Source organism: Peromyscus eremicus, chromosome 6 (genome assembly GCF_949786415.1).
Source record: "Peromyscus eremicus chromosome 6, PerEre_H2_v1, whole genome shotgun sequence".
Taxonomy (NCBI): Eukaryota; Metazoa; Chordata; class Mammalia; order Rodentia; family Cricetidae; genus Peromyscus; species Peromyscus eremicus.
In genome coordinates, this window is record NC_081421.1 from 16,086,510 (window position 1) to 16,098,884 (window position 12,375).

General features: G+C 46.5%; 1 protein-coding gene across 1 annotated transcript in view; it reads right to left on the reverse strand.

Moving 5' to 3' along the window:
- The window catches only part of Trpc3 (transient receptor potential cation channel subfamily C member 3), a 67,533-nt gene extending 55,736 nt beyond the window's left edge, over nt 1–11,797 (reverse strand). The window contains exon 1 of the mRNA XM_059265242.1: nt 11,574–11,797. Coding sequence (XP_059121225.1) covers nt 11,574–11,752 — 179 coding nt within the window. The 5' untranslated portion in view covers nt 11,753–11,797. The remainder of the gene's footprint in view (nt 1–11,573) is intronic.
- Nucleotides 11,798–12,375: the final 578 nt, after the last annotated feature.

Consider the following 12,375-nt stretch of genomic DNA (forward strand, 5'->3'; position numbering starts at 1 on the left):
TGACTCCCATGTAAGATGAGGGCCAGGGAGCCTGCATCAAAGCCAGGGTAATGTACCAAGGGTGGGTGGACCACTGGTGCCAAGAGGGAAATGGAGGATGCCATGGACACCAGGGATGCCAGCTATAATCCAACAGAGAGGGAGCATGTTTTCTTACAAAGCAAATCAGCCGAGAGTGGGTGCCCAAGTGGGTATCAAACATGGCTCCAAGACCAGAAAGAGTCAAAGAACATCAACACTCAAACCAGCTTCTCAACATCTGACATCACAGCCTATCGTCACCATAACAACCAAACCAGCAAAAGAAGACAGTTCTTTTAACAAAGTTGGGTGGGGGGTTGCTTTCATCTATCTAAGGATATGTGGTGGGGACCCCAGAGACACATACCCACCCCTCCATGGTGTCCACAAAAGAGCAAGGGAAAGGATGGCTTCCTGGGAGTATTGAAAATCACCCAAAGAACACTTTCACTATAACATCAAACAGCTAAATGAGGCCAGCCTTCCAGCATCTCTCCAAGCATGCTCAATGGCAGGCATGGCCGGGCCATACAGGGTTGAACCTCTTTGGAGACTGGACAGAGACTCAGGAAGTAAAAGCCTTTATCCACTGGCTCTGGGTACAGAAAGACACTGCCCTTGTTGGCCACATTCCTGGGTAATACAGAGCAGATCTCTCCCTGACAGCTCATGTAACTGCTTAATTGCTTAATTAACTTAATTGCTTAATTTATTGATTGCTTAATTCACTCGCTGAATAAGTATCTGTTTAGTAAGCAAAGAAAACAAACAAAAAACTTAAAACTAATTTACACCACCTTCTGGATATTGGGTTATTTCGTCTCTTGTGTTTAGCCCACTGAAGACTCAAGGGAAAGGTCTGCTCATCTAAGCTATTGTGAGGGATTTCTTGTCTCTACTATACCTGCTTCTGGAATGTTCCTCCTGTTGAAGTTTCCATCCCTGAACATCTGAATTCTACCATTCATCAGTTTTTCTTGCCACGGTCCAGCTCACATTGTACCTTAACACAGAAGACTAAGTTCCACAGGGCGAAAGACTAAGTTCCACAGGGCGAAAGACTAAGTTCCACAGGGCGAAGCCTAGGTGACCAGCAAATTCTGTTCATTCTGAAATGGAAGGTCTTCTAACCATTTCTGCAATGACTCTTGACCGCTGAACTCTATAGTACGGATAACTTTATAAACTGAGACGATTATTCCTCTCGAATTCTGTCTCCTGGATTATTCTCTTGGGTGACACAAGTGTGATAGAGAATAAATGCTCAATGCTTATTTTAAATTTCTCATGGCTTCTCTACAAGGCCTAGAATAGTCCAGTCAATATTCAAAATACTTGCTAGTTGATACTACTGCTGCTGATGAAAAGGCCATCTGAATGCTAAGTAAGGTCCTAGAGGTCACAGAGAGGTAGGGAGTTAGATCAGAGCTCAGAAGACTTCTCTCAGACACTCTGAGAGATGTATGTATGTATGTATGTATGTATGTATGTATGTATGTATGTATATTACATGCTAACAAGAGAAAAACATCAAACAGAAAACCAAAATAGTTTTGTGAAATTATATACTAACCTTGCATGTTGGAAAGTTTTGATTCTACAGTGAACAGTGTCTAAAATGGCTCTCTGGATTGGATCCTAAACGCCGTGAGACTATCACTCAGTGGCAAAAGACCATTATTAGTCACCTTGGATTCTTTATTAAAATGAGGTCAAGAATTAACCACATACTCAGTTCATGTAGCAAACAAGGTGATGTCATCGGCAATAGCCATGCACCATGCAATGAGAATAAAACGAAATGCTTTGATGGGTTAGTCTGCCACACTGAAGAAAGAGGCTGAGCCAGCTGACCAGAACTCCACCACTCATGTCGTGAGCGGCAGGAAGACCAGAAGTGAGACAGGTGAGAAATGAAAATGCGTCACGGAGCAGCCACTGTGCTACTCGTGGTGCTGGAGACAACGGCGTGGGAAGAAGCTGCAGACTCTGACAAGGGACCTGAAAATCAGCAGTGACATGTCAAGACACAGACCACCTGTAGTCCCCTAGCCAGCAGCGCCTGCCAACCATCGTAGTCACTGCCAGAAACATCTGATATCATTCAGCATGCCTACACACATGTGACGGTAAGAGAAGAAATCCCAGAAACAGCTCAGCAGTGCTATCCCAAACTTGTATCTTAATACGTGATCATGAAGGGGAAGAAGTGGCATGGGGACCACTCTGAATTTCTGCAGCCCCTAAGTATGTCAGCACCACCACCACTGAGTCTGCAAGTACCTGCACATGTTGGACATCACAGCCCATCATCATCACCATAACAACCAAACCAGCAGCAGAAGATACTCCATGTAACAAAGAGAGCATAGCTTCCTGCTACAAAGACTAGTGTAGTGCGGGAGAGACGGCTTAGCAGACAAACATGCTTGCTGACAAGTGGACAAGTCTGATTCTCTGGACCCGGGTAGTGAAAGAAGAGAACTGACTATAGCAAGTTGTTTCCTGACCTCCACAGGCCCCCCACACCAACAAATAGATAAATGTTACCAAAAAAGATGTCCATGCCACGAAAATAAAATGTAGAGATTTCCACACTTATCAAACCTGAAAAATAGTTGGGTCTCTATAGTGAAGGGTCTCTAAGTTACTGCTGGTCAGAATTCCATCAGAATTATTTTTTAAAGACAGGGTCTCACTGTGTAACCTTGGCTGACCTAGAACTCACTCTATATCCTGGCTGGCCTTGAACTTACAGAGATCCACCTGCCTCTAACTCCCAAGTGCTGGAATTAAAGGTATATACCACCGTACCGGTCCACATTCAGAATTAATACTATAGTAAGCCTGTTAGGTGTATGTTAATGCTGTGGGATGGTCTGTATGTCAAGTGTGTTGCTGATTGGTCAGTAAATAAATCACTGATTGGCCATTGGCTAGGCAGGAAGTATAGGCGGGACAAAGAGAAGAATTCTGGGAAGTGGATGGCTGAGTGAGAGAGACACTGCCAGCCGCCATCAGGACAAGGAAGATGTAAAGTACCGGTAAGCCACAAGCCATGTGGCAAGGTGTAGATTAATGGAAATGGATTAATTTAAGATATAAGAACAGTTAGCAAGAAGCCTGCCACGGCCATACAGTTTGTAACCAATATAAGTCTCTGTGTTTACTTGGTCGGGTCTGAGAAGCTGTGGGACTGGCGGGTGAGAGAGATTTGCCCTGACTGTGGGCCAGGCAGGAAAACTCTAGCTACATGTTAACTGTAAGGGACAGGAAGCTGTTGGATATTGGAGGAAGGAAGCTCGGGTCTCCTATCTTCATCTTCAATGCATGAATGGCATTTTTCCAGATTGTTAGCAGCTAAAACCAGACAGAGCAAAAAATTGAGCAGTCTGTTGCCTCCAAAGCCCCCTAGGAACAGAAATGGGTGCGCCAGCATTTCCTGCGTGACTCTTGAGGAAACTTCTTAAATGTGTATGTATACTCAAGAAAGCACCAGGCAAACACCTTCTAGAATGTACATATTTATGCTTCCTGGAATACATTTGTGCCTAATGTCAACTTTTGTAATACTGTGTTTGTCCATTTTCATGCCTGTCTCCTCAAGGATTCAGTAACTTCCCACAGAGCACAGGCTGCCCTTTTGCCCATATCCCTGGCTCTCACACATGATGGAGAGTACCTGCTGAAAAATGGGTGGGCATATGGTATCAATACTAATTGCTACATCTGAAGACTCAAGGAACAGACCATCTCCCTCAGACCAAAGAATACCATTAGTCACATATGACACTATGTACAAGTAATGGTAACTCTTCAATAAAAAGAATATAATGAATGCATTAATGAAAATTAATAATTAGTTATTAAAGTATTATAGTACAACCACTCTTTCAATCAACTTTTCAATTATAGATTTCTATTGAATACATTTGCTCCTTAGTACACCCCGGCCCAGAAGTATTCAGTAAGTTAGATGCCTTTTGATTTTGATCTTACATAAAGTTATGTCTTACCAGGGAAATCTGAGGGCAAATAGGGGATACATCAATAAGATTAATAATCTCTAATGATTAACTAATAATATGGCCTTCCTTATAAAATAAATTCATTTTCATGATACCATTTAAAAATGGTTTTTACCATTCAGAAGACTAGAGATAATAAAACAAAATCCTATGAATTCACTATATAATGGAATAGGAATAAAGACAAAGTGAATTCAAATGACAAAAATGGACTGGCTCAAGAGACTCTTATTTGGCTACTTAAATATTAATCACTGTTAATTAATTCTGCATGCTTTGCCTCTTATTTTATTAGAAGCAGATAGACCTGGCTTTCTTTCATGAACATCCATGTCCAAAGCCCAAAGCCTGAGGTTTTCAGATGTCGGTTCCATTCTACCTCATCACCCTGCAACCTGTGTTTCATTAGAGAATTCAAATCACCAACTGTATTTGACAAACTACATCTAGAAATATAAAACTGGAGTAAAAAAAATCATTGAGGTCAAGGACAGGTTGGACATCTGTGGGCATTTCAATATCACTAAAAGCTCCAGTATCAAATATATCTTACCACTTAATTTTTGAATACTGAAGAGAGGAGAGGATTCTTTCTATATCTTTTGTTTGTTTGTTTTGGAGACACTGTCTTTCCTATGTAGCCCAGCTTCAAGCTCATAGTGATTCTCCTGCCTCAGCCTCCTGAATGCTGGAATTATAGATACATATCACTATGCTAAGCTTAGTTTTCTCTTAATAGGATCGTTCCTAAACTAGACAACAGTAGTTAAATATCCCCAACCTAACTGCTAAAGCAAAGACAGAGGGCTGCAGCAGGCCTAACTATTCTCCTAATGTCAGTGCTATTTCCCTTCTGTACAAGTGTGAAGTTGGCCACCTCCGGTCCACACCTCAGCCCCTCGGGGAAGGCCCGACTCCCCATGGTCTCCCTGCACAGGCGCTAGCTAGACTCCCCACTTAGAGCAATACTGTTACATGTTAAGGGCATTGTGAGGTAGGCTGAGAGCCCGAGCCCTCTCCTCAGATGCCTGTGCCCATGCAAGGTGATCATGCTCCCTGAGGAGTGAGGTGATCAGGGCTTCTCCCTACCAAGCGTACAGGAGTTCTGCCAACAGTTTTCTTCCTCCAACTCGTTTCCCGTGGTGTTTTATTGCCTAATTGTAAACTGGGGTTATGGTTTATGGGATACTGTAGACAGGAAAAGCTTAACGGTTAAAGATAATTTTAATGAAGAGAGAGAGAGAATGAAACACTTGCTATCCCATCAGAGGAATGAAAATCTCTAACATCCTACTCCTCAGAGGATGGGCAGTGCAGGACAGGGACCCGCCACCTCTTCAGTACTGAGGCAAGCCATGGCAGTAACACTTGGTAGGGTCACTTTCGTGTGGAGAGGTCCTCTTCTCTCCTTTGCCCCGGCTTGGACCTCCTACTTACCTCCCACGCGTTCTCAAGTTGATCTGCCACCAGCAGCTGCCTTGCAACAATGACTTAATTGGATCTCACAAATGAGTTAATGCTAATTAATAGTTCCCTATATTGTTCTTCCCTGGAGTAAATTTATTTTAAAATGTCTTTGAGGAAGAGATAAATGTGTTCACTAAAGGAGGCCACCGCACAAACGGCACAGCCCTGGGAACCTGGATATTTCGGATGACCTGGGACCGCTGGGACTTAGAGATCCAGTTGTAGCTTTGGCTTCTTAATTTGTAAAAGAAAGCAAGGGACATGGCTTCAAACTCAAACATGAGACTTCAGAATGCTGTGTCTGTTAAATGTGGAGGAGGAGTTCTAAGACGGGTTAGGATGGAGACATGGGGGTCCGTATACCACTGCAGAAGCGATTATCTACCCATTTGCTTAAAACCATGGCATGACTGCAAACCTAATTCCTTCTGCAGTCTCAGTTCTGTTATAAAAAATACTGTCAGCATGTAAATAAACAAAACACAGACATAGGGATGTTTGCTTTCAAGCAAGGAAAAAAGGACTTTCTTATCCCCCTTCTCTCCAAAATTCCTCCACAGACAAGAGAACAGATAGTAATGCAAAACCCACAAAATCAGAAGACATCTCTAACTTCAAGCCATGATATATGAAGAGAGTAACGAGAGAGGCCAAATAACAGTTCGTTACTTAGAAGAAAAGCATGTGTTCCCGGCAGAGCGGCAGGCAGCAGGTCAGCACTGGCAGAGAAGGTCCAGAGGTTCAGGAGGTTCTCGAGAGGAAGGATCAGGCTGCATCCTGAAATGAGTGACTTGCTGACGTCTAGACAAGGAATAGGTAGGCATGCTCCCCTAGGTCCTGACCCCAGCTGACACAATCAAATGACAATTCTTACCCTCTTCTATAAAAGAGAGAATATGGACTCTCTGGAGACACAGACAAGACACGCTAGATGTGAGCACTCCGGAGCGGCATCAACCAACAAGAAGTTCTGCCCACTTCCACAACACTAACTATAGTTGTGTAATTTCCCAGTCCCCCTACCTCAAAAAATATAATTTTTAAAAACACATCCCTGAAATAACATGCTTAAGAAAAGAAAAGAGGTCTTAGAAATAAACACTGTAATGGCTAGCTAGGCCTTGGGGGTGGAGCTTAGAGCAAATGCATATCCTTAGCATACCTGGAGCCCTCGGTTTAATCCCCACATCATTTCTCAGGAAGAATAATTTAAAAGATAAATACTGAAAAATAGCAGGGAAGAGATAGACAAACTAGGCCAGTCTAGGAAATCTAATAACAGGAATTTGGAAAGAAACAGAGAAGGGAAACTGAAAATAGTGATTAAGAAACACTGCAAAACAAAATAAACAGTTCAGGAAGTAATACGAGGAAATTTCCCAGAACAAAGGGGCAGGAACTCCAGGTCAAAGGGTTCACCAAGTATTCATTTTCGGCAGTGAAAAGACACCCCCGTTGTCCCCCCCCCAATGAACAGCCTCAAAAGAGCATGGAGAGAGAGACCATTCTAAAAGGCCGCATGCAAAGCAAGCCAGAGAAATCTTGAAGGAATATTTTCAGGAAAACATTCTCAGTTGGAGACTGCAGAAAACTTAGCTAAAGAGCCAAAACCTAAATGTGACAAATAGGTATTTCAAGAAAAATATGTAACTATAAAAGAAATGTAGCCATATTATACTCTTTGTTAGCTAAAAGTAATATGGTCCCGCGACTAAATAATGAAGACTTTAAGATGTTGGCCAGAAATTGTAACAAATCATGTTGTGGAAGATGAGGGGAGAATAAGAGGTACATGTTAGCAAAAGTTCTCAAGGTTTCTGATGGTGTCTCAATGCTATGTGTAACGAAATGTCAGCACAAGATGGAGTTGAAGGTGAGATAGAGTGGACGGAAGTGGAGCGGATAGAAGGATGGATGAAGGATGAAGGGAATGGCTGGGGCTTGCCATTCATAAAAGCTTTTTTTTTTTCCTGTCTAACATGCAGAGCTATATTTGTGTATTACTTTGACACTGTATAAAAATAATTTAAAACAAACTAACAAAATGACAACTGTCTCTTACACATATTGAAGTTGTGCCTCTAGGGCATGAAACTGATAGTATAATGAAAAGTGTCAAATTACTAAAGGTCTTAGGTTTAGTGCCACCCTGTGCTCTACTTGAAAATTAATTACTGTAAGGAAACCTGCTTTTTCCTTTATAACACCCGTCAGAATTTCCCCACAGTCTAGAGACTCAACAGTCACTTGAGAACCTTGAGTTCTCCTCCAGGAGTGGGAAGGAGGTGTTCCTTACAATCTGATAGCTAAACCAATCCGTATGGCAGGTCGTTATCCCACAGCCAAACCAACCCACAGAAACTAACATCCAACTAGATAGCTTGGGACATGAAGCCCTGTGTCCTCAGCCCGCCCTTTCGAACAGACGGGCATCAACAGCGGTCAATGACTCGCGTAGTAACTTTTAGAAATTAAGTGGCTGTGGGTACTGACTTCCTCATTTGTCAATGACAGTGACAAAACCTGCTCTAAGGAGCTGGGATTCAAGCCAGAGTACACATAAACATAAACTGCTGTTTCCATTATAACTAACTTTTGGCACAGAGCTCTCTTTCCTAGAAGTCGGCCCCGTTAATGAACACATTAGCTATAGCAATGCTGGTATTCTCTCACACACACTAGGACTGACTTGTGTTTACAGTACACTCATAAATATCTGTGGTCTGAGTTTTTGCCACCAATCTGCCAATGTTTCCATTTTCCCAAAGTTTTCTAGGCAGCCCAGAGTTAACCCCACACTGCCCTTGACCCTCTTCCTCCTACTTTCCATGAAAACAGTTTTCCCTCAAGGCACTAGTTTAGCCTCTCTCTGTTTCTCTCTTCATGGTCCTTTGGATAGTCTCATGTGAGCATACAACTCCTGATCAACTCCCCCGACAGCCAGCTCTCACCTTCTCCCGAGTCCCAGCCCAGAATTTCCATCTCTTGCTGGACACCATGATGAGAATCATCTGAAAAGTCAGAATCTTCTCAGGGCTCCTTTCTTTTCCACAGTGGCATCAATGGTTCCGGTTATCCGGGTCAGGGTACCCAAACTATCCCTAACCAAGCTTCCTTTAAAAACTCTTCAAACAGAGTACACTGGAAAAACATCCCATAGATTTCATTTGCATGTTCTCTCCCAGTCCATCTGTCACACTGACACTACCCTGTACCAGATCCCAAGCTCAGCCCTGACAGCGACAGCAGCCTCCTAATCTGTTCCTTCACATCTGTCAACTGCCACTTCAGTGCATGCTGCGCAGAGAGACTTTGGTCACACTGCTTCTCCTTTCAAACAACCAAAGGCTCCCTCCTGCCATGTCTTGACACATAAGGCCTTTTGCATTAATGCCCAGAATCAAAATGGCTCCAAATCGCATGCGAGTCTCCTTCGCACACTCCATGCTCCAACCAGACTCAACTAACATGTTCCTGAAACGCGCCTGGCATTCTTAGGGGTGGGGCTTGAATTAACGGCCCAGCTTGTCTCATCCTATGAATTCTTCAGGCCCATACTGGTTTCTTTAATATATCCACAAATAACCTTCTCGCCTTCCTTTGTACTTGGTGTTCCATGGCTCTATTTTCATATGGTTTTGAGTAACACTCATTTTCTTCAGGCTTATGGCATCATTGTCCATGCCCAGCCTCTTTCTCACTCTGCCTCACAAATGGAGGAAAGCTCTGTTCCTCATCGTTGTGGGTTATTGTACATGCCTGCACTTTGTCCATGGGTCCCCTTGAGAACATCTTCAAGCAGAAACTCATGAGAACACACTTCCAACCCTTTCCATGTGTATCAGATATATTAAATAATGGAAAACTTCATGAGTGAGGTACTCTCTGCTGCTGCTATTTGGTCCTAGTTGGCAAACAAACAAGATAGAACAGCTCTGTTTGACTCAACGGTTGAATCAAGAGTCCCATCAAAGGATGAAGATGTCTCACTTGTGATACAACAGATGGCATTCTTCCCCATTCAGCCCTACTAAAATTCCCAAGTGGAAATCTGGAATGTGGACCAAACAAATAAGCAACAGTGTGTGTGCGTGCGTGTGTGTGTGTGTGTGTGTGTGTGTGTGTGTGTGTGTGTGTGTGTGATGATCTGTCACCACACAATTAGGAGGGCTATGAGTGGAGAAGAAGAAATCTTCAGGGAAGAGGAAATATAGTGATGGGATACATTCAGTAAGTAGAGGGGGAAACTGCAGGGAAGGAAGAGAACCAGAGCAGGGGGAACCACGGCACAGGAGAGCGTGGTGGAGGAGGACAGGAATGACAAGGTAAGAAGACGCTGAGGAAACCACTACTTGTATGCGAAACTAAAAAAAATGAATGAAAACATAAGGCCTTGCAAAGACAGTGGGATCTTATTCTTAGGATTCCGATGAGTAGTAAGCTCAGCTGTGCCACCAGGTTCCTGAACGGGACCCGGGGGTTGGCTCCTCTAGGTTGTCGTCTATGCTACTCTGAGTCCAAGGCTGAACCGCTCACCTTTAAACAGAGACATTGTGGCTTTACTCTACACAAAAGGGGGAACAGAACTACTCTCTGAAGAGGGTATCCAGCCTGTCTCTGATGTCACCAAGTGTCAAGTAAACGCTAAGAGATCGCTCTTTAAAGTGACCAGTCCTTTTCACCTTAAAAGATAAGGAACGACACACTTGTTGCATTGTGTGAAGTCGGTAGATGTGGGAAAGGAGCGGTGACAGCAGTCAGGTAGTGAGCCTCCATTAGAACCCACTGCCGCGCTATGCGTAGCTGACCTCAAACTTCAGAAAGGAGAACCATAATTTCTAATCTGCCCCACTTTCGCGGATAAGAGTGTTAAGTGCCCTATTTACTTGTTATTTAAGGTAATAGAAGAATTTCGTAAAAATCAAGAGACTATACTAGTTCATAAAACCCAGTTTGGCACAAAGAAAAAGCGGACGATGTTCTGAAACTTTAGAGGGTGGAAGCGAGCCAACAGGGATGTACTCCCAAAGGATGCGCCTTCTCTCCACTTCCTGAGCCATTTCCACTGCGCTCTCTCTCTCACCACTCACTGAATTCCGCCAGGATGCGTAGCTGATTTTAAATCGGGGCCTTTCCTGAAAGATCTGCTCCTAGCTACTGACTTCTGTTTATGTTCCCTACCAGCCTGTTAAATCCCGCGGGGCCTGAGTTCTCTGCGGGTCGGGCGCCCCAAGCCATGGACCCGGCAGCGGACAGCCTTCGGGCAGTAGGCGGCGCTGCAGAGCCCGTGCCCGGACGGAGAGCCACCTGCCCGCTCTCCGGCAGAGCCCCGACCGACGTGGGTCCCCAGGCCCGAGACCCTTCCTCCTAGGATACGCTCTTCGGGCACGCGCAGCGCACCGCCAGGGAAAGTAGAGCAGCGCCCTCTGCATCTTTGCCTCTGGAAGCTGGCTGGATGCTGTCAATGTAGGAAACCAACCGGTTCTTTCTCACTCACTTGCTTGTCAACTGCTACTTTGCCCAGAGGAAGGGAGAAGAAAGCAGAAACGTGGAGAAGGAAGAAGTCGGGACTGGAGGGAAGGGCAAGAGTCATCGGCCCTGTGCCTACTGGGAACCACCGCCCAAGCTGGTCCTAAGCGACCCTCACAGCCGCTGCCCTCGGGGTTTGGGTGTGAGTAGCACCATCGGGGAAGCCTTCCACCCACTCTGTGCACTCCGCACCGCACTAGTGCCCCGCTGAGCCCCGCTCCCTGCCCTCCACCCTAGCTGGCTGGAGAGGCGTAGGGGACCCACCACCCGCCGCGGGGCAGCTGCGGGTCGTGCGCACACAGTAGAGTCCAGGACCTCCTGGCAGCTGGGGGTTCGAGTCCCCGAGGTCTTAGTCGGGGTAGCCGCTCTTTTTCTCTCCAAGCCCCGCCGTCGGTGACCGTCTGCGGACAGTGCGTGCACGTGAGCCCGGCTGGGCCCGGCTCAGCAGGACCGGGGCGCGGAGCCCGAATCCGCCCGGGTCCCGATCCGGGTCCCGCCCGCCCCGCTCGGCCATGCTCGGGTACTCACGCGTCGGGCCCCGGGGACGGCGGCGCGCGCTGGCAGGGCGGCTCCAGCCCGCCGTTGACGCCCCTCCAGCCCCGGCGGCGGCGCTGCGGCTCCGCTCCCTCGGCCTCGCCATCCTCCTCCTCCGGCGCAGGCAAGGTCACCCTCGCGGGCTCCCGGCACTTCCTGACCTTGGTGGACATAGCGGCCGAGCGCGGCGCCGCCCGCAGTCAACAGCCTAGCCGCCCGGAGACAAGCCCCGGGGGCCGCGGCGCGGGGGACGCCCTGGCCCAGCGCGCGACCTGCAGCGGAGCTCGGGGCCCGCGGCTGCGATGCCGGCTGCGCGCGGTCTGCCGGCCCGACAGCATCGCGGCGAGACGGCGTGGTTTCCCTGCGAGGAGAGGGAGGAGGGGGAGGGAGGGAGGGAGGGAGGGGAGGGAGAACCAGTCCCTCCGCAGACTGCGCTGCACAGGAATCAGACAGACCAGCAGGTGGGGAGCTGAGAAACAGCGGAAACTTCCCTCCACTCTCCTTTCTGCAGAAGACCCAGAGCCCCCTTGCCTCTGCAGACGCAAGAGTCCTGGGGAAGGAAAAGGAGTCTTCCAATTGTTAGTTTTCCGGCAATCGGTTTTTACGCACGCTCAGCTCTCCGGATTTCCAAAGCATTGCTAGTTCCCTGTTGTCAGGCTTATCCGAATCCACAGGGGTTTAAGTGTGGCTCCTGAGTCCCCCCAGTTCCTCACAGCGGGTCAGTTTCTAAATGTGCGGGATGCTTTAGTTCTCACAGTCGTCAAGCGTCTAACAAACGTTTTTGTGCTTTTCAAGA